The sequence below is a fragment of the Meriones unguiculatus genome, chromosome X (assembly GCF_030254825.1).
Source record: "Meriones unguiculatus strain TT.TT164.6M chromosome X, Bangor_MerUng_6.1, whole genome shotgun sequence".
Taxonomy (NCBI): domain Eukaryota; kingdom Metazoa; phylum Chordata; class Mammalia; order Rodentia; family Muridae; genus Meriones; species Meriones unguiculatus.
In genome coordinates this window covers 77,560,528-77,581,920 of record NC_083369.1, presented here as the reverse complement: position 1 = coordinate 77,581,920, position 21,393 = coordinate 77,560,528, and the positions used below count along the sequence as shown (strand labels likewise).

The 21,393-nt window shown below is 41.3% G+C and overlaps 1 protein-coding gene and 1 pseudogene across 2 annotated transcripts; both read right to left on the bottom strand.

Annotated features, from left to right (window-relative positions):
- Window positions 1–918: 918 nt before the first annotated feature.
- On the bottom strand, window positions 919–19,074 carry Atp1b4 (ATPase Na+/K+ transporting family member beta 4). 2 transcript variants are annotated; one of them, XM_060375427.1, is made up of 8 exons: window positions 19,012–19,074; window positions 14,461–14,722; window positions 10,506–10,634; window positions 10,142–10,246; window positions 5,469–5,665; window positions 4,230–4,286; window positions 1,796–1,891; window positions 919–1,080 (listed from the first exon to the last, which is right to left on the bottom strand). In XM_060375427.1, exons 1-8 carry the CDS (start codon window positions 19,072–19,074, stop codon window positions 919–921), a joined length of 1,071 nt encoding a protein of 356 aa, XP_060231410.1. The 2 variants fall into 2 exon arrangements, with proteins under 2 accessions (XP_060231410.1, XP_060231411.1); XM_060375428.1 differs by having other exon boundaries at window positions 14,473–14,722.
- A 1,215-nt stretch (window positions 19,075–20,289) lies between these two features.
- LOC110542155 (large ribosomal subunit protein uL24-like) lies at window positions 20,290–20,727 on the bottom strand (annotated as a pseudogene).
- Window positions 20,728–21,393: the final 666 nt, after the last annotated feature.

Below are 21,393 nucleotides of genomic sequence, written 5' to 3'. Positions count from 1 at the left end.
AACCGTAATTTCAAACCCCAAGATTTGTAGCTGGGGGTCAAGGCACCCATCCCTGCTGATCTCAAAGAAAACTACACATCTATCAAGCAAATGGGCCAAGAAGATTTGACCAAAGAGCAATTTTCATGTTTTCTCTTCAACCTGGAGTGGAGAAAAAAAATCTGTGTTTGGCTGATTATACTACAGAGCAATAAAAAAATCAAGCATCCCCCTATGCTAACAGTTCTCCCCAGTTGCACCAGGATCTAACTCCCTCCAGAAAAACGTCTCAAAGAAGGTCTTCATCTCTAGCCCAGATCACTGACGTGTTCACATAGCTTGTTGTTCTGAAAATAATGGAGTCTTTGAATCAGTATCTCATCACCTATGGGAGACAGCTGAACTTTCAAGCCGCTCTCCCAACCCCAGCCCCCAGATATAAAGTTCTGATGAGAGAGTAGTAGTCTGGGTTGGTCTGATATTGATTTCTAAGGAAAGACTTTGACAAGCAGTTTTAAAGGTGTGGTGGGTGGTAAGATTATCCACCTGGCTGGGAATAAAATCACCTCTAAAACCAACACATTATGTTTTAGAAAACACGATAGACATTCTTCTTACAAAGGTGAATGTTATCAGATACATATATATATATATATATATAGTGAGACTTCTAGCAGCAAGAACAGGTCTGAATTTGAAGTGAAGGAAAGGAAATTAATATAGTCTGTTTGTCATCAGGAAAGATGACATTTAAAAAAAAACACCAAGCAGATCCCACAGTATCACTTCAAACACACATCAAAGGCAAGGAAAGATGATCTGCTGTGTTAGGTGTTCATCTGGCTGTATCTTAACTGAAGAAAAAGAAACTGAGGTGCTACCAGGGATAACACAAAATGAAACAGAATCAGAACCGGTGGGAATGGCTCCCTGGAGTTCCTAGGTTTCTATGTTCAGTGTAAAGATTATTCTCCCCACAAAACGATCATTGATGACATCATTTATAATGCCTTTGCCCTTCAGTCGGCACTGGACAGGCACTGCTTGGTTCTTCACCACGTCTGTAAAATGTATTGCCACCAGGGGGGAGGTGTAATTAACCTGTAGGTGAAAGAACAATGAATTCTAAATGGGCCAAGGTGACAGCAAGGGTAGGGGCTGGTGATCAGATACTCAAGGCTGGTTAGGTTAGCCTCAGCAAAGGGAACCGTGCAGGTTTCACGATGCCATGTTACAAATGACCACAACAACTAGGATACCTTCCCTGCTTTTGAGAAATTGCACAGCTGGCTTATAATTTAATGTCAAAATGTCTGCTTATTCTCAGGAGAAAACAAATCTTGACTCAGAATGGTTTGATTTTATGGATACCGGACCATAAATCCAACCAAAACGAGTATACATCAAAATACCATACTGGAGAAGAAGCCTGCACTGGCCCTTTATGTGTAATGGGAGAAACAGGAAAGTATTATTTGGACATAAAACTCAATGTTAAAAATCTGTCTTCCTGCCTTTGCCACTAATTAACTGTGTGACTTTGGGTAAGTTCCTTCCCCATTCTGAGCCCCAATTTTCTCATATGAAAACTGAAGTGTTTAGATGAGACTATGTATGACAATGTTTCAGATTTGCAAAGATCATGGTCATTAGAAATGTGTGGAGGGAGCTCCTCTCTGCCCCCACACCCCATTATAGTATATATCAACTCATATGTCTGTTACTGCCACTGCTTTCCAGTTTTCAAAAATCCCAGGTAGCCCTTCCTTTGTCTTGGAGCCCTTTATGACACAGGAGAAGGAAGGATACTGCTTACGTGAGTCAGTTTGCCATAATAAGGGTAGTAGCGGAGATCAAAAGAAGCCGACTCTGGGTAGTAATTGATGGATCTTATGTCATTCTCATCACCTTTCTGTAAGAAAAAGAAGAGATACATGTGGGATGCTGGGTCACAAAGTGAGTTAGAGTCTAGCTTAAAGGGTGTTCAGGTAAAATCACAGTGTGACTCTCAACCAATTGTCCAAAACCCCACATCAGAATTGGCAGAGCTCAACCCTGACTTGTCCTCAGAGAAACATTTCCAGGGTGGGACTGTGCCTTGATTTTACAGTTCAAAAAAACAAAACCAAAACCAAACCAAACCAAACCAAAAAAAAAAAAAAAAAAAAAAAAAAAACATACAGAAGGCCTGGGCTTCTGAAGCCAAAGGTACTTGGTATAGCTCTGTTCTGGTTCCTTTTGTCCAAGGCAGAAAGGATTCAAAGGCCTTTGAGTACTTGGCACTGTTCTAGAAAGGGCCTATGATTACAGCCTATCTCCAAAGAATTGTAGCATGATACCCTGTCTTGAATTTAGTAGCTGAGTCAGGTATAAAGTAGAAAACGTTTCCTAAGTCCTCACTGTAGGGTCAGTTCCATTGGAAGTCAGATCAGGTACACAGGAACCTGATATATAGACACACAGACTGTAGTTAGCTCACCCAAACTCATATTTCTGTCCACATTCTTTGTATTGCCTAATTACTGTACAAGGAATTCAGAGAGTAAGCAAGAGGAACCAAATAATGGGAATGATTAAGTAGGGATACCCTTATCATATCACACCAGGTAGTGGAATGTCCATGAACTATAGCTGTTATAAACAGAAGTGGTTTAGGGTTCAAATGCACAAAGAGTGCATCTCTAATAGCCAATTACTCACTAGAGCCATAGGATCACTTCTGTCTATATACTATATACAATATAGTATAATTGTTTTTGGAACAAGCTGAGCATCCTATAGCTCATTCTGATTATTACCTCATCCTGTTTGATTGGTACAAGTGGGTGTGGATTTGACCTGTATTGATTATTTTTTAAAAAAGGTATATAGACCGTTAATGTTTCTATTTTTTTTAAATGGTCATTCTCAGTAAGGTTCAGTATATAATAACTTGGAAAGTGAACAGCTTACATTAGGGAAATGCAAATAGAAGTTGGCCCAATTAATATGTCAGGTTAAGAGCTAAAGATGTGGATCAGTGGCACAGCACTTGCTGCTACTTTAGACTGGATTGTTCTTTATGACTTATTCATATATTCAAAAAAGGACTGAATTTATCTTTAATGATAGCCTGTGGGATCAATTCCATTAGTTTGTAGTCATATCCCACATGTGACTTTATGCTCACACATGTACATCTGAACAGAATGAATGCTCTTCTTACCTTGTTCAGCTGGCAAATATTGCCTGACCTTAAGAAGCTCATCTTCCTTATTACTACTTCCCACATGGAACTGACCTTTGCTCTTCCATGTCCCCACAGTGCATTTCATTGTGCTTGTTAATATTTCTTGGCCCTGATTTCACAGTCATGTTTACCTTGACATCTCCAAAAGCTAGTTAAATAGCTAGTATAAAATAAGTGATCAATAAACACTTGCCAAGTGTGGAAGAGTAGCCGAATGAGTACTGTCTTTTGCTGTTTTCTGATCTGTCTCCACAAAGGCTATAGTTGTCTACTTTATTCCTAGTTATGACAATGACCATTTTTGCAATGTTTCCAAGACAACTATCAAAGGCTAGAGGATGCAGATGATGTCACTAAACAGAAGGGAGCTACTGCCTGTTTAAGAAGCAATGTCAGGATTGAGGGCCTTTGCCTACAAAGGAGCTAATTGGTGCAGATGAGATAGGAGTTAATGGTCCCTTGAAGGACAGTTAATTAGCATATTAATGGACTTCTGTTTATACTTCCCTTGTAGTCATTTGTTATTGCAACACTCAGTGCCACTGGTCATTGCTGTAAAATGTGAAATTCAGTTTTAAAATCAGGGACCAATGACTCTAATGAAAGCTGCTTGTTTAGTTCAAAGAAACAAGCCATTAGAGCTAAAAGCAAAAGTGTAAACAGAATCCCAATTAATGCCTTGGCACAGTGTTGTTCCCTGCTGTGGACCCTAGCTGAGGTTCAGTTTCTGGTTTTTATAGGTGTAAGTGGCACTGACACCCAGCTACACAGGCACACAGGCACACAGGCACACAGGCACACAGGCACACAGGCACACAGACACACAGACACACACACACACACCCTGAATGTTTTCTAGAAATAGGATGCCCTTAATGCATTAAAAGGAGGCATAATTATGAAAAACACTAATGCTTTCTCTACTCACCGCCCTTGTAGAAGACCTATCTCTTGTAGATGAACTATCTCTGTTTGCCTGAAACAAAAGTGCTAACAATACTTACTCAAAAGGATAGTTTACCTGAACTTTGCAGGACACCTTCACAGGATCTCCAAGCTCAGGACGAAAGCCTACAATCTAGTGAAAAACAAACAAGCAAACAGTGCTTTATCTATCTCTCTCTCTCTCTTCCCTATCTATTTCTATTTATTTTAAGAAACAGATTTCACAGCAAAACTGGAACTTTTCTCCCTGCTTTTGGTCATCACTCCTCATAACTGAATTTCATTTATGCTCCTTTTCAAAGTTGCATAGACCAGTTTACTCCTATTAAATTTGTATTTTAGGCCCATACACAGAGAAACTGCTGCAAAATAACCAAAAGGATGTAAAGAGCTTTCTAGTTTTAAAAAGAGTGTATATGGCAAAAGGTTCTGCCACTCCCTAAGGGAGGCATGATTTAAAAAAAAAGTGCATTTAAGAATGAGTTAATTTATTTTTATGTGCATGAATATTTGGCCTACATGTATGTGTATGCATCATGTACATGCTTGGTGTCTGCAGAGAACACAAGAGGGTGTTGGATCCCCTAAGACTAGAGATACAGAGAGTTGTAAGCTGCCATGTGGGTGCTGAACGTAAAGCTGAGGTCCTCTAGAGGAGCAGACAATGCTCTTGAACACTGAGCCATCTCTCTTACCTGGAACAGTGCAATTTCAAATGACATGAGAACGTAAGAATCGCTTTACAAGCTGGTCAATGGGGCACACGCCTGTAATTCCAGCATTCAGGGAGGCAGAGGCAGGTGGATCTCTGTGAGTTCAAGGCCAGCCTGGCCTACAAAGTGAATCCAGGACAGCCAAGGCTAAACAGAGAAACCCTGTCCTGAAAAACCAACCAACCAACCAACCAAACAAACAAACAAAAAACAACAAATTTCTCTCCACTATGTCCCCACCATGTCAACTCTGTGTTCCAAACATCTCAGGACTCCCATTTTTTTTTCCTTTTGAGATAGAGTCTGCCATGGATCTTGAGATTCTCCTGCTTCTGCCTACTGAGTGCTGAGATTAGAGACATACTCCATTACGTTCAAGTAATCAAGGGTCAGGTTTGTGTATGGGAAAGAAGAATGACGCTAGGAAATGTTCAGGAAAAATGAATTAGTCAACTTGTCTGATTGTTTGCACTTTTGATGCTATGGATAAAAATGGCCAAACCTGCAGTGTGTAAATACCAGAGCAAAACACAAATGTGGTTTACACACCCTCCTACCCCGCTCATCTACTTAACATCAACAGATCCCAAGGGCTAAGGTACCCGGTTCATCTTGAGGAGGATGCAAGGCTGTCCAGTAGAGTATCCAAAAGTAGGGTCCTCAAGTCCAGAGCAATTCTTCAGAAAAGAGCGCTTAAATTGGCAGGCCTTCTTGTCCTCATCTTCATCTCCATCTTGGATGAAGTACTGTCCCGGAGGACAATCTACATTCATTTCCTCTTGAAGACTATCATTATACCCTACAGCATGTGTGGGTGGCAAAGGGTTGTGTTAGAGAGGTGTTAGGGGAAGCCCATGCTTTCAGTGGTTTTCTCTAATTCCCTTTGCTTATATATGCTTGTACTCCTTCAGAAGTTCACTTGTTCTGCCTTAATCCCTGTGGACTGGTATAAGGTACTCAAGGGATATTTCTAGCAGCATCCTGCTAGGACGGTGGTTCTCAATGAACTATAGAAATGATCCCTGAATTTATAGTCTTGGCTCTCAACCTTCCTAATGTTGTGGTCCTTTATTACTGTAATTTTGCTGCTGTTATCAATCATAATATAAGTACTTATGTTTTCCAATGGTCTTAGGTGACCCCTGTGAAAGGGTACTTTAATCCCCAACAGGGTCATGACCCACAGGTTGAGAACCAGTGTTCTATGAAGCCTTCTTGTGTAATCACTTCAGCCCATGTGATGGTATAATCCCTTGCTTATTCCCTCAGAATTTTCCTCTCAGAACATAGGTTGATAATGTAATACCTTTTCTCTACTTCTCATTATTTCTTTTTGGATACCACAAACAGCAAGTTGGGGTAGCCATCCCTCCTATTCTGAGAGGAAAATGGACACATATCAAAAGAGTTTAGAAGAAGGGCTATATCATATCAAGGCATAGTATGTCAGGAGGCTGAGTTCTTAGGTTAAGATTCCTTAAACTCAATTTAGGAAATCTCTCCCTTTGAGGTAAAGGACAGGCAGCTTTGTTGGGGAACAGAAAAGAATATGAGGGAAAGGGAGGTGAGAAGAGGAGGGAAAAGAGGAGAAAAAAAAATCCCCAACAAACTCATACTCCAACCAAGGACTATTCATGGAGATAACCTAGAACCCCTGCACAGATGTAGCCCATGGCAGCTCAGTGTCCAAGTGGGTTACATAGTAATGGGAAGAGGGACTGCCTCTGACATAATCTGATTGGCCTGCTCTTTGATCACCTCCCCCTGAGTGGGGAGCAGCCTTACCAGGTCACAGAAGATGACAATGCAGCCACTTCTGATGAGAACTGATAGACTAAGATCAGAAAGAAGGAGAGGAGGACCTCCCCTATCAGTGGACTTGGGGAGGGGAGGTCAGACCAAAATGTTGGTTTGACAGGGTGGAATCAGGAGGGGAGGAGGGAGGGGCTTATGGGAGGATACAAAATGAATAAAGTGTAATTAATAAAAGTTAAATAAAAAATAAAAAATTTCAGGGTTGCAATTAGAGACATCTGCAGCAATGAACACATAAAATTAAGTATTTTTTTGTAATATTTTCTTAAATGCAATTATGGAAGAAGCCATAATAGTTTTGTTATTAAAGCTACCAGATCATTTTAATAATTTTATTTCCATTAAAAACCTTTAAAAATGTTTTAAAAAATGTGACATAGGCATGGCATTTATGGCAACGTCACATCCCTATCCTCATGGGAACAAAACTGATGCTCTGGGATAGCTATTTCAGATACTGTTCCTTTGGGAAGGACGTATTATCTATTGTTTTTTTTTTTCTTATTTTCAGGTGTATTTATTATGTATGTGGTATATTTGTTTGCATGTTTGTGGGTAAACACATGCATTTGCATATGGAGGCTCAGGGTTGATGTTGGGAACCTTATCTGTTGAGGCAAGGGTGTCTCAAACATAGAGTTCATTGACATGGTTAGTCTCACTAGTTCGTCTTCCAAGTCTCTGCCTTCTGAGGCTGGAATTATGGGTTACCTGCCATATCCACAGAGCATTTGTGTGACTTCTGAGGCTCTGATTCTGGTCTTCTTGCTTGCCTGGCAAGCGGCAAGTACTTTAACTGCTGAGCTACCACCTCCCCAGTCATATATTACCTACTCTTTAGAAGTAACCCAATGCCGTCCTGTTGTTCCCTGCTTTCATCATCAGGTCAAAATTGGTATTTCCCCATCTACTATCTCATTGCAGGGATTTCCTCAGCAGAAATTCTGGCAATATGCATACTTGAAATAGCTCAAAGCATTTTTAAAGAAAGACACTATGCTGACTAAGATGCCCAAAATACTTTCGCAGCCCAAAATAGAACTACATGAATCAGAAAGAATCCAGCTCTGTCATTCTACAGGTGCAGACTCTGAAACTCAATTTTACCCCAAATAGCAGTGAGCATTACTAGCACCAGACTGAATTTCTAACATCCCCTTAAATGGCAACAGCATAGTTAAGGAAACATGGCATTTCTCCAGCTTAAAAGTTGATACAAATTGTCTGAGAAAATTGAAATGGAGACTGGTTCAATAGCTATGGGGTCTGGTCTGAGATGCTGTGTGACACCCATGCTGCAGACCCTGTAATAACACTTTTGAATAACAAACAGCACCAAACCATGTGAGCTCACAGACTGACTCTGGTGCCAGGAAATTGTGAGGAAGGTACTCCCCCTTTCTGAGTTCCACTTCTCTCATTTTAAAAATGAGGACAAAGGGTTCTGTTATATCTGGTGAAAGTTGAATAACAAAATGTACATGTTATTTTTAATAATTCTTCCTGGCTTATGCTAAGAGACTGTTCCCCTATGTCAGTGTATATTCTACTAGCTACCTTTACCCCACCCTCAACCCCCATTTCAGCCAAAGCAGTCTAGCTCAGTGTTCCTATCCATAAAGTTTAGGTGCAGCAATACAAACTTCAAGAGGTCATTGCCTGATTGATTGATTGATTGATTGATTGATTGATTGTGAGATGGTTGTCTCCCTAAATTGCTCATGCTGGTCTTGAACTCCAGAGTCCAAATTATTCTCCTACCTGAAACTCATGAATGTTGGTTTGACAGGCATGTGCTACCATTTCCAAGTTGGGGTTCTTAGTTACTTTTCTGTAGCAAAAGCAAATTAAGGGGGAAGGGTTTATTTTCGCTTACAGCTCTAGAGGGTTACAGTCCGTCATGGTAGAGAATATACAATGACAGGAAAGGCACAGCGGCAGGAGTAGAGAGCTGGGTGGCCACAGTGCAGAGAGTAAGCAGAAGTGAGGTCTGGCGATAAAGCCTTCAGGGCTGCTTCTAGTGACTCACTTTCTCCAGAACTGCTCATTCTCCTAAAGGTTCCAAGCCTTCCCAAACTACGAATACCTTAGCTCTCACAAAGTGAAAGAGAAAGACATTCCTTTGTCCCTGCAATTGTACCTGATAGCACTACAAGTGCAGGAAATCTCGAGGTATTTGAGATCAACATGCTAGTCAGAGATTTAGTCCGCTGACTCCTTTCTGAATTGCTGCTATAAAAAGACACTTATTTTCTCTCAAGATAGTTCATCTCCTTGGTTCTCTTACTCTGAGCATGTATAAGAAGGCATGAATCTTGCAGCTCTTGGATAACATTCTCCTTTATTATTATTTCCTTCCAGAGTTATCTTTCATAAGAGATCACTTATAAAAATGATCACCTGAGCATCTTAAACAGGGTCTTCTTTCCTGATTAGCTTCCTTAGGTGTACAGAATTTAGTATGTTTGTCCTATATTATACGTCTAGTATCCACTTAAGATGCTCAAACCCCATTCAGAAAGGCAAAGAGGATGGACATCAGAAGAAGGAGAAAACAGGGAACAGGACAAGAGCCTACCACAGAGAGCCTCTGAAAGACTCTACCCAGCAGTGTATAGAGGCAGATGTTGAGACATAGCCAGACTTTGGGCAGAGTACAGGAAATCTTATGAAAGAATTGGGAGATAGTAAGACCTGGAGAGGACAGGAACTCCACAAGGACAGTGACAGATCCTAAAAGTCTGGGCATAGGGGTCTTTTCTGAAACTGATACTCCAGCCAAGGACCACTCATGGAGATGGCCTGGAATCCCTGCACAGAGGTAGCCTATGGCAGTTCAGTATCCAAGTGGCCTCCATAGTAATGGGGACAGGGACTGTCTCTGACATGAACTGATTGGCCTGCTCTTTGATCACCTCCCCCTAAGGGGGAGCAGCCTTACCAGGCCACAGCAGAAGACAATGCAGCCACTCCTGATGAGACATGATAGACTAGGGTCAGAGGGAAGGGGAGGAGACCTCTCTTTCAGTGGACTGGGAGAGGGACAGAGGTGGGGAAGAGGGAGTGTGTGATTGGGAGGGGAGGAAGGAGCGAGGTACGGGGGGATACAAAGTGAATAAACTGTAATTAATAAAAATAAAAATAATTAATAAAAAGAAGAAACAGAAAAAAAATGATCACCTGGATGTGCTCAGGATTTAACTAGGTGCTGCAGGGTATTCATGAAAAGAAAACAAGTTCTGTGCCTTAAAGAGCTCACACTGGGCAACACACAATCAGAGCTGTTTTTTTTTTATTTTTTGTTTACATTTTATAAAGGGTGCTGGCAGGTATGCAAAACAACTCAGAGCCATGATCAGTAGGGGTGACTAAATCAGATTTCCAGGCCACATGGATTTTGCATTTTGGATTCCCACCCACTACTTTTCTAAAGACCTTTCTACTCCTCAGGAGAACTTACCCTGGAGAAAGCCATTTAGGCTAATCACGTAATGCTGCCAAGTTTCAGGTTCAGAAACGTTGAAGTTGAAGTTAAGGCTATGAGCGAAGGGTCTGATCATAACGCCTGGCAATGGAAACAGATCTTGGGTATATTAACCCATTCTTGGACATTGTTTACATAGATTCCCATGACACTCCCCCACCCCAGGCAAACAACATGAAAAGAACCATAATTTTCCAAGTACCATTTCACTTTTCCTCTTACTAACTGAATCTCTAAGTCATTACTGGGAAGAACCAAAGTTAATTGAGGCTAAACATGCTGTGCAATCAGATTTCTACCCAGAGAGTTCTGATGATGCTGGGTATTTGGGTATACTCACCAGGAGGTTTCACCTGCTCGGTGAAGGTCGGCATGTAAGGACTGATGGCTAGGAACAGCATGCATATGAATAGTGTGATCACAGCAGCAAAGGAGGCATAGAAGAAGAAGTAAATGACTAAAATAAGACCTGTAGAGTAATTGAAGATGGCAGTGGTCAGTGCTTACCAATCATCCTCACTTCCCCACTGAACTCATGAACCATGATAAGCTTAGAAAGATTTAGAATATCCTGGCCTATTCAGACTTCGTCAATGTGGGATTTGTGGGGATTGAGTGTGTCAGGGGTCTGAATGAGGTTTTCCTTTACAGTATTTCCAATGGAAAGTCTCACTGTGTACATGATGATTTTGAACAAGACTATAGAACTTCAATGCAGAATAGAGGGGAAATTGCCTGGAAGTCCTTTGGGCAAACCATGGCTGATGTCCTGAATGTAGTTCATTCTTTGCTCTTCATTATTGCAATTGTCCTGAAGAGACCTAGAAACTTGGGTTAAGCTATTTAGATAGTTGCAAGAGGTGAAAACAGCATATATTTTCACATGGTCTAGAATACAAACCTTTGACTCATTTCCAATGGACTTACTTCTAATCAAGGCTTATTCTTGTCTACTTATTTCAAATCTTATTCATTCTTAGCAAAGTTTAAGTGGGTCTTCTTTCCAAAGAGAACACTAATGAAGAACAGGAAAGACAGTAGGAGGAAATGATACTTAATCACTGATACTTGCTGTGTGTGAACTTGGGAAAGCTGTAGAATCTACAACATGTATTTCTGTATTCTTGACAATATCTGAAATTCAGGTTTTTTTTTTCATAATCTTATCCTGATTCTACTTCTAGCTGTTTAGTCTTGGAAATGATGTTTGCTACTCTGAGCCTCAGTGTCCTCATCTGGTAAACAAGGACAGTAGCATAGTACTTGCTATATTAAATAAGCATTAAATAATGCATATCAACACTATGGCAAAGAGCCTGGCAGATCCTAAGTGCTCTATAAATGGCATCCACGATTATTGCTATTATTAATATTGTTATTATTGCTATAAGCTCAGAAGCACAATTGTATGAATGGCCCTTCTGTGGGTTGTATTAGAATTATGTTTGTCCCAGGACTATGTGGCACAGGATGAGGTGAATGAGCATGATACAGGTGCCCAGAAGCTCTTTTCCAGCCTTCCTTGGAGGCCTCTCAGGAAAACATATTTGGCTTCAGTCAAAGGAGTGACATGATGTTGGAATTACTGACTTGAACTGAATCATGAACAAGAAGCTGGGACAAACTACATAATTTCTTTTGTACCCTAAAATGTGTGCAAATATTATATTTTAAATTGAACCATGATCCGAATAAAACTGAGGAGTTGGGAAGAGAGACTGACTAGTTATCTAGTTGGAAATGGAACTGATTCTTTATGTTTATGTAGAATGAACTAAAGTAGAACTGGAACACGCATACATTGATTAAAATCCCTAGAGAAAAAAAAAACAAAAAACAAAAAACAAACAATCACTGTGTGCCTGTGGTTCTTGTCTATTGCTCACTAGCTATCCTAAAGGGCCGTGTTTCAGGGGGTGTTCTGTGTTTCTGCCTCCATTTCTCCACTCCCATTCTCATTTTGGGAATGGATCAACAGCCCAGAGCCATCCTAGGAGCCAAGAGATCCAGTTTCATGCATGAAGGGGAATCAATGAAACCCAGTTTAATTCCCTTGGCACTATCCTCTTTCCTCCTTAAGACATGTGGGCCAGAAAACTGTAGGTAAGAAAATGGCATCAGTAATGAGTCCCCTGGACCCCCATGGGGAAAGGTGACCTTGGGACTGTGATAGCCTAGTCTCTCATCCCATTTAAATGCATCAATCTTTCTCATCCTTCCTGCTCCAGATAGTTTTCCTTGGTGCCCTCTTCTAGGCTTCTGCACTGAATATGCCCCCTCCCACCCAGGCTTGGACAGACCACTAACTGCTCATACTCACAACTCTTAGCCAGTTTCCAAAGACTTTACAAATCATAGAAGGCTTTGTTCATTGTTCAAATTTGTGAAGATACTGAGGCATTCTGACAAGAGAATGAACTCTGGTATTTGAACCCCAGAACTGCCACTTAGTTACTGTGTGACTTTAGGCAAGTAACTTACCCTCTCTCAGCCTTAGTTTCTGCATTTGTAAATGAGATAGTACCAAAATGACCTCATATGATTCTTGTCAGTGTTGAATAAAATAACATATGGTTCCTAAAAATCGGTGTTCCCTAGCTACTGAAGGAAAAGGCCAAACTGTATTAACATGCTGAGTGAATAGTTTGGACAAGATTGGAGTAGGATTAGTAAATGCCCAAGTGGTCACCTAGCTGTCAGAAAAGAGGGCAGCAAATGCCCTAACCTCATGATGTAGGTGTCATATGAACATTTGTCCTTCACCCTGGGACAGTTTCATAGGTGTCTTCATTGCTGAGCTAGCCTAAGACCTGTGAACCAGTGGTCTGGCTGCAGCTTACAATGAAGCATCCCCCATGGCTGTGTTTTCCCCAAAGACTTGAACCTTCCTACCTCATCCTTCTTTGCTGTCAGCTTGTCATCCACCACAGCAATTTAGATGGACGATATCTGGTGAAGTTTCAGTGGCTGTTTAAAGGTTAAAGTATGGCTCCCTCTCCCAGAATCGTACTTGCATTTCATAAGGCCTGCTTTTCCCGGCATCTTTAGGCAAGGAAAAAACAGCTGTGCCCCCTCTGGAGTTCCAGTGAATGTCCAGCATTTGTCTGCAGCTTCCAGAACATTGGAATGTCCCTTAAATGATACATTAGTTCCAGTTCCAGGGTGGGGCTGGGAACTGAGGAGGAGCAATGGGCATTGGGTGTTGTTTAGAGCCTCACACCTGCTATTCCTAATTTCAGGAAATAGAGCTGGTTACTTCAGGCAAGCTGAGTTGAATTAGCAGCACTGAGCACAAAACTGACAAATCTTAGTCAAAAGTGCCTTTGGAAGGAATGGCCATCAACTTCAACATCCTAGTTCCATGGCAGCAGGACTAGTACTTCATCCATGGCATTCACTGCTTTTTTAAAAAATTATTTTCTCCTGTGGATTACCTGAGCTAGGAATCAACAGCTGCTTTCTTTTTTTCTGCGCGAAATGTGACAAGTATGATTCTTTACTACCCTGAACAACTTCTGAGGAGAAGGCTCCGCAGTAATAGTTTTAAGATGTGAGTATAACCCTGGGAAGGGCTTCCTGGACAATTTGTGCAGTAAAAGTGGTGACAAAAGCATTCTATTATTGATCAAACAACAAGGAAACTCAACTTTAGTCCCTAGTAATCTCTTTAAAACATTTTTTCTGTGTCTACCACAAGGTATAAAGCACTGAAGAGTGGGGATCAGGACAGGCTTCTGGGCTCTCCTTCTCTAAACATGGGTAAGTGAACTAATAAAGCTCTATAAACCCTTGGTCATGTTAGCAGAGCCTTGGTCTTGTATCCTAGAAACAGTCTTCCACACAGTCTTTTCAACCTTATGGTTTTCAGCCTGTATTGGAGTCTTATGCTGAGTCTATGAAAGAGGCAGAGCAGAATCCCCTACCTTCCCACATGGGGAGACTGAAGCTATGAGAGGGTAAATGATGAGCTTATTGTCACATGCATAGACAGTGACATGAAGTTGACGTGAAAGAAATCCTGTGATCTTTCAACCTAGTCTCGGTGTTATCTTTATACTGTGTATTGACATTAGTAGATTGCAGTAACACATTCACTGTTGTTCATCTATTTAGTGTCTTTTCTGTTGAGTACAATCTGTCCACAAACCTATGGATGTTACCAGCTATTGGTGTCTTTCTGTGAAATGTTAAGAGAAGTCTGTAACAAACCCATTCAGTGTATTGCCAAGGAACGCTGGATACCACATTAAAAGCCAAGAACACCAGACTGGGAAATTGGGACCAATGGGACTTACTCTGACTCTGACCTGTTCGGGCCAGAGACATCCTTTTCTCCGGATCCCACAGGTATTCATTCACAATCTGCAATTTCTGCCACCAGGCACAACCTGGTGGCTGACCCTGACCTTCTTCTTCCTCCCTTTCCTCCTCCTCCTCTTTTCCTTCCTCTTCTTCTTCCTCTTCTTCCAGACCAGGTGCCAGTATCACCTGAGCCTCTTCTTCCGCTTCCTCCTCTTCATCTGCTAAGTAGTTATGATTCACTTCATCCTGATCATCCTAGAGCGGTGACAAAACACAAATCTCTCTGTGAAAAAAAAAATCCTCATGGCAGCCGAAAACAAATAGAAACAAACTCAATATTTGGAGGTGTTTCAAATTTCTACATCCCCAGAAAAATACCCATTGTTGTAAGAGGTGGATTTGCTTTCTCCGTTCTTTTGGAGGAAGCATCCTTTCTATGGATCATATTGAATAAGTATTATTTCCACAGTGGTGCTAAATTTTACTTTCAACATCGTGTACTTAGGTTTTTCCTGTAGGACATATTATGGCACTGGCCCTGTCCAGGCCCTTGGACTCCTAATAAACTTTGACCTATCAGGACTGAGCGGAGCTTGCACTGAAGGACTGAGAAGTCTTAGACGTTTATGTCTTTGATGGCAACTTCCCAGCCTGAGCCAGCTTTGTCCTAATGCTCTGTGCACTTTCAGCTGCTTGACCTCACCATCCTAAGTTGGGGCTAAAAATAGGCTTGGACAGATATCAAGAGGAGAGGCCAACTGCTGTACCCCTCCTCAAAACTTCCACTGCCTTCCCAACACAAAGTCTCATTTCCTGCTTCCTGCCTTAAGCTAAATGAACAGATCCTCTGAGAGATGAGGTCCCAGCAGATACTTCCTTTGTTTCCCCCTGTAGCTTAATTAAAAAGTTAGGCACTGATGAGACCTAACAGACTAGGATCAGAAGGAAGAAAAAGAAACCCTCCCCTACCAGTGGACTTGGGGAAGGGCATGCGTGGAGAAGGGGGAGGAAGGAAAGGATTGGGAGGGGAGGAGGGAGGGAACTAGAGGGGGGATACAAAGTAAATAAAGTGTAATTAAAAATAAAAAAGTTAGGCACATCTTAATTGATGACCCAAAGCCAAGTGGTCAGCCCTGAAACCATACATGTATAAGTAATACTAAACAGACTGAACAGGTTGCATTTATATATTTAAGTATATATATATATATATATATATATATATATATATATATGAGAGGCCATAAATTTGAAAGGGAATAAAAAGGGGCTTAAATAGGAGAGGTTCAAGGGAGGAAAAGGAAAGGGGGAAATTATGTAGTTATAAGCTTAATTTTAAAAATTAAATTAAAATATATAAAACGAAAATTTGGGCATAGAGTAAGTACTCAGCATACATTTGTTGATTTATTACAACCATCACTGAAGATTTGAAACAGTAGTCTTTGAAATGTTTTACAAAAGCTAAACAAAACAGAAAGAGATGAAGAAAAAAAAAAGGAAAAAAAAACAGATGTCGTCAGTGGTATTTCAAATGCCTCTGAGGTGAAGGCTGGAGGGTTGTACCATTGTTTTTTGGGAGTGCGCCAAGGCTCGCTGCAACAGCAGAAAATCAGGCTACACTCCCTTCTCTGTGCTGTCCAAGTCTGAAGAGTGTCAAGGCCAGTGCACCTGTTGGCGTTGTCAAATGCTAGAGGCCATGGACTCTGTACTGCCCCCTTCCTGCCTGATTCCTCAAAGGCCACTTAGAGGGCACTCAGCTACCCATGCTGCCTCTAGCAGAGAGTTGAGCAAATTGGATGGTTCAGAATCAGTCAAAGTGTTACAGAATTACAAATCTCGGTTCTCTGCATTTGGTCTGCTCAGAACTCTCCAGCTCTTGATTAAGAGCACCCTTGAATTGATTTCTAATATGTTCAAACATACAGCTTCATATTACATACCATGTCAGAACTTACGGGGGATTCCAAAATATGATTGTCCAACTGAGCTCCACAGAGGGGAGAAGATCTGGGTAAAGCCACACAGCAAATCCATGACAGAGTTGACATTCTTGGAACTCGTGTCTCTTGATAAACTACACAGTTTCTCCTCCATCACATTAAACACAAGTGGCTAGAAGTGGCTTAGCAGATTTATGAACATGATAATGTTTTAGAGTCTATGTTTCTGAAATGTAGGTGCATATAATCAAGGATTTCTGACTTTAACATGGATTCACAGTATAAGGCTTAGGGAAATCAACCTTGCCTATGCTAAATGAATTAACGCACATCTTTAAATCTTTCACTTGTGTGTGAACTTATGTATACAATTATCTCCCAAATCAGGTTTTGACATAGTTGGAAGGTCCATATTTCCTAATGTTTTGTGGTCTGTCCACAGTTACTCAGTGAATATTATCAGTGCTACTGCCTGGACTCTGGATGAATAGTCTCAGAATTTGCCATCCTTAAGCTCATATATACTAGACTAGCTAGTCATCATTATCCCTAGAAAACCCATGCACCATATTCTCACAGAATGTGAAATGTGACATTTCATCAGGAAGGGTTTCAAATCCCTGTATATTTCTGGAATGACTTCCTTTTGTTGCCCATGCCTGCCTTCCACATCTGCTTTACAGAGGAAGCAGCTGGCAATGACCTCAGCCTTATCTTATTTGTAGATATGTGCTCTCACAGTAATCTTGTTAAAATGGCTGCCATTAAAGTCTTATCCTCCCAGGAAGAATTAATCTTCTTGGAGCTTATTTTCCCGTCACATATTCCTACCACCTGAGCCTTATTTCAGGAACCTCAAATAGCTTCTTTCCTTTACCTTGCTTCCAGGGACAGGAAAATGTCACACTGTGCAACACAGGCTTTTCCCAGAGGCTCCCTGTTAATGAAATCCTGTGTAAAATGCACTTCCATGCAATTATTTTAACACGCTCCAGTAGGAAATGCTTTGGTGATGAGGACGTTCCTCTCCAAGGTTCTGTTTCTGTCAGTTTCCTAAAGTGGCACCACCCTCATGTGACAGTGAGTGTGAGCATGCTCAGATATGGTAGTGGGTGTGTACTGGGGCCCTCATGTTTCCCTTTTAGGGAAACCTGAAGGACACAAGGTAGCTCCATTTTGAGCAATCTAAATATATAAACATATAAACAAATATACAAATAAATAGCATGACCCAAAGGATAAATTTGTATCTTCCACTGAGTTAACATCATGCAAACATCTGAATAGCTGATTAATTTAAAAGGAAAAAAATACACATACAATTGTGGCAAATGATTTATTTTTAACTCGATCAGATATTATGAAGAGCAAGATCTCACTTAAAATTGAAACTTCTGGACGAATAGTAAAAATTACACACAACATTTTTAGCAATTCAGCATAGGAAGGAAGCCAAATAAGGTACAGCAATATATACTCTGTAGACTGTGACTGATCTTGAGAGAGGAAAAAAAAATTCAGGTATCAAAAGAAAGATTCTAAGAATGCTAAACAATTCCCTTAGTGGTTGACATGTGCATAGAAGAAGAATTATGTTTTTTTCCCCCTGCTCACTCTTGACAGTTTTCCCTCAATTCCTTAGGCGTATTAGTGGCCATATGCAAAGAGAAATTGTTTCTGCTTTGCTTCCTTTGGGAATCATCTAATGACTATCTTAGGGATATTTCAGAATACCCCTCCTGAGAGTGTTGCATATGTACACATTTATGGTTTAGAGCAAAGTAAATGCAAAGACATGTTGGAAGTAAAAGCATTTGTAAAGGAACCTGGAAGTAAACAATGATATGGAAGGTGTGTGCAGTGTGTGTGCACGAGTGTGTATGTATATGTTTGGTGAGGTGAAGTGGTAGACAAAGTAGTGACATGAGTGACAGTGGATCGGAGCTTTGAGAGATTGCCTACCACAAACACAGTGGAAAGAGCACAAGTTAGAAACAAGATGCACATTCTCATGTCGGGGTTCCCACTAACTTGCAAGTCAATCTGGACCTCTGCTACCCAGCAGCCTCCTTTAACATAACGAGGGGTTCTGGAGAGATGATGTCTAGATCTCCTTCTGGCTCCTATCAAGGATTCTGTGATTTTAGTTGTAGTTATGCCTTAGAAAAAGAGCAGCTGGCTCCTAAAAGCCACCACCCAAAGGGACTGAGACAGCTGGGCAGGCAGCATCTTTCATTTCCTCTTCTCTTTCTCCTTTTTCCTGGCCAAATTTCCTGCTATGAAACCTCTGCTCCCATACTCCAAAGGTCTGCTCATATAATAGACTCCTAAGGTAAAGCTTCAAAGGGCTCCTAATTCCCTAGTAGCTTCCCATCCCTTTATCTCTGTTCCCCCTCAAAGAGATGAGCCCTCCTTCCATTCAGTAATTTAGGGTGCTCTGGGGTTCTGGGAGTCACTGCTCTTCCTCCAAAGCCTGGGAATTTTTAAGCATCATTTATTCCTGTTTATCCTAAGGCAAGACAGCCATATCCAAAGTCTACACAGCACCCAACCCAACCAATTCAAAAAGGGCAGCAAAATACTCTGCTCCCCAAGACTCACAAGTCTGTAGCGGTAACCATAAGGAAAGGCAGGAACCCTTCTGGAACGGAGTTGCCTTCTCATGGCTGTTCAGTGGGCCAAGATGCCGCAGAGGCAAGCGAGTAGGGCAGAGTTCTGGAGCTTCTGCTGGTACAGGAGACACTGGTTGCTGGGGACACTTGGAGCCTACTAAAAGTGAACCTTGCTGGCACGAGCCCTTCCCCAAAATAATCTAGCATGCATGCTCCTCTCTCATTGGTTGGCCCCTTCCTGGAATCAAAGAAAAGCCCTTTTGGAAAAGCAAGCTCATCATAACAGGGAGGGGTTGATATTCTGGGTCACGAGGTTGAGCAACTCACTGCCCCCTCCACGTGCCTTTCCTCCCCTTGCCCTTTTCCAGCACCTGAAATATGAAGGACTCAATGGAAATCTTAAGTCATATTATTCTCAATTGAAAGTTGGATATCAGTGTGTGTGCAAGGGGGTGGGGCGAGGGTGGGAGTTAGGGTGAGGGGAGATGGCCAAGAATAACCTGCTTTTTTTGTAAGGCTGATCTCATGCAAAAGGATCTAGGGTGTCAGGGAAGATTCTCTCTGCTCTCCCTACCATCTTATCTCTACACTCTCTAAGCCACCTATAAAATATTCCTTACTGGATCAGCCCACGAACTCCTGAAAATGTGTATTCTGCCTTTTAATTTTAGGTGTAAAGCTCCTGCTTTAACCCTCCCTATCCCAAAGAGGGTCTTGGATATAAAGAAGCCTTTTTCTAGGCCACATGTCACAGTGGCCCCATCAGTCACTGCCCCTCATACACACACCCTTGGAATACTGGCCAAATTTCTGTAGTGGTTGAGATCTATATTTATCCCTTAGCATCAGGGCAGGGAACAAACCAGACCTTTGCAGTGTCAGTTTCCCAGACATATATAACTCTTGAAGCCAAAATGGGATCCACCAAAAGAAAATGAGTAGAAACTGCTAAAAACAAACAAACAAACAAACAAACACATGGTATAGCACTTTGAGTCTGTTTGGTTCACCACTCCAGGGTCTGGATAATTTGTGACCTTTCCTTTAAAAACCACTCACCACCTATATTTTATCCAGATGGCTGAGCTCAGATATTGCAGAAATGAAGGTTCTTGGCATTAGCATGGCCAATAGCATAATCACTTAGGCAGAATTAATCATAGTTCTAAACAAATACTATTCTGACAACAATAGTTTTTTGTTTTTTGTTTTTGTTTTTTTTTTTTAACTGAAACAGTCTTTAATGAAAGTTGTTTATGAGAGGCCTCTATGCCTGCATCTTCTCGATTGCTTCCTCCTTGGTTTTACCTTTCTCCTTTCCTACTTGCTGATATCTGGCTTTCCTCTCCAGGATCCTCTTGGGGTCTTTGTCCAGCTTTAGCCTGGTGATAATCATCTTGCTGGGGGGGATGCCCACGTGGACAATTGTGCCGTTAGCCTTTTCTTGCTGCACTTGCTCGGTGTAGATGACATAGTTCTTCCTGTACACCTGGGCCACTTTTACCAATCTTCTGGCCTTTGTAGTGTCCTTGGACGACCTGAATTCATCTTCCTTTCAAATGGGCATGGAGGGAACATTACACTTCTGTCTCAGATCTTTGGAAAGAGGGGAAGACATAATCTTCCCCAGGATGTGAGACGGTGCACTGAATCGCCGCTTGCGGTTCTTGCTTCAGTCAGAAGTCATGAAGGGATGGAACTTCATCTTGGCGCCAAGGCACAGATGGCTGAGGATTACCTGTGACCATCCACAGAACACTCCCTGATGACAATAGTTTTAGTTATGGTTAACTTTAAATAAAGACTTCGTTTATTTTAATGTCACTCACCAGGACTCTTTCTTACAGACACACCTGCCCCCATTTCTTTAAGAAAGAAATTACTTACAAAAAAGAGAAATCCATTACTCTCTTTGGATTTCAATAAAATTAAGATATGTTTCATGGAATGATCTGCACTGGACTGATATCAGACTCTATTTCTTATACTTTCTCCACTCCAGTACTTACTGTTATCCCTGCTATTGAATATGAGAAATCTGAGTCCCATAGAAGACTCAAAACTAAATACAGGATCTATTAACTGGTCCTATCTTCCAGGGGGTTGAAGGGATGGCCCAGCAGTAAGAGCTCTTGCTGAGGACCCAGGTTCAGTTCCTAGTATCCATGTCAGGTTGCACACAACTATCTGTAACTCCAGCTTCAGGTAAAACAATGCTCTCTTCTGGCCTCCATGGACACCAAAACTCACTTTGCCTGAGCGCACACATGGAATAAAATACATCTTAACAAAAGAGAATATAATAATTTTAGTTACATTTCAAGAATCAAGAGTAGGGAGACAAAAAGAAGATTTGGAATGACAAGACTTC

Excerpts from the sequence above, each read along its gene's own strand:
- Atp1b4 (XM_060375427.1), bottom strand. The coding sequence starts at position 19,074 with ATGAGAAGGCAACTCCGTTCCAGAAGGGTTCCTGCCTTTCCTTATGGT. Across the intron at positions 5,666-10,141 it reads CCTAAATGGCTTTCTCCAGG|GGTATAATGATAGTCTTCAA; the intron begins GTAAGTTCTCCT and ends CACATGCTGTAG. Across the intron at positions 4,287-5,468 it reads TCCTCCTCAAGATGAACCGG|ATTGTAGGCTTTCGTCCTGA; the intron begins GTACCTTAGCCC and ends GTTTTTCACTAG.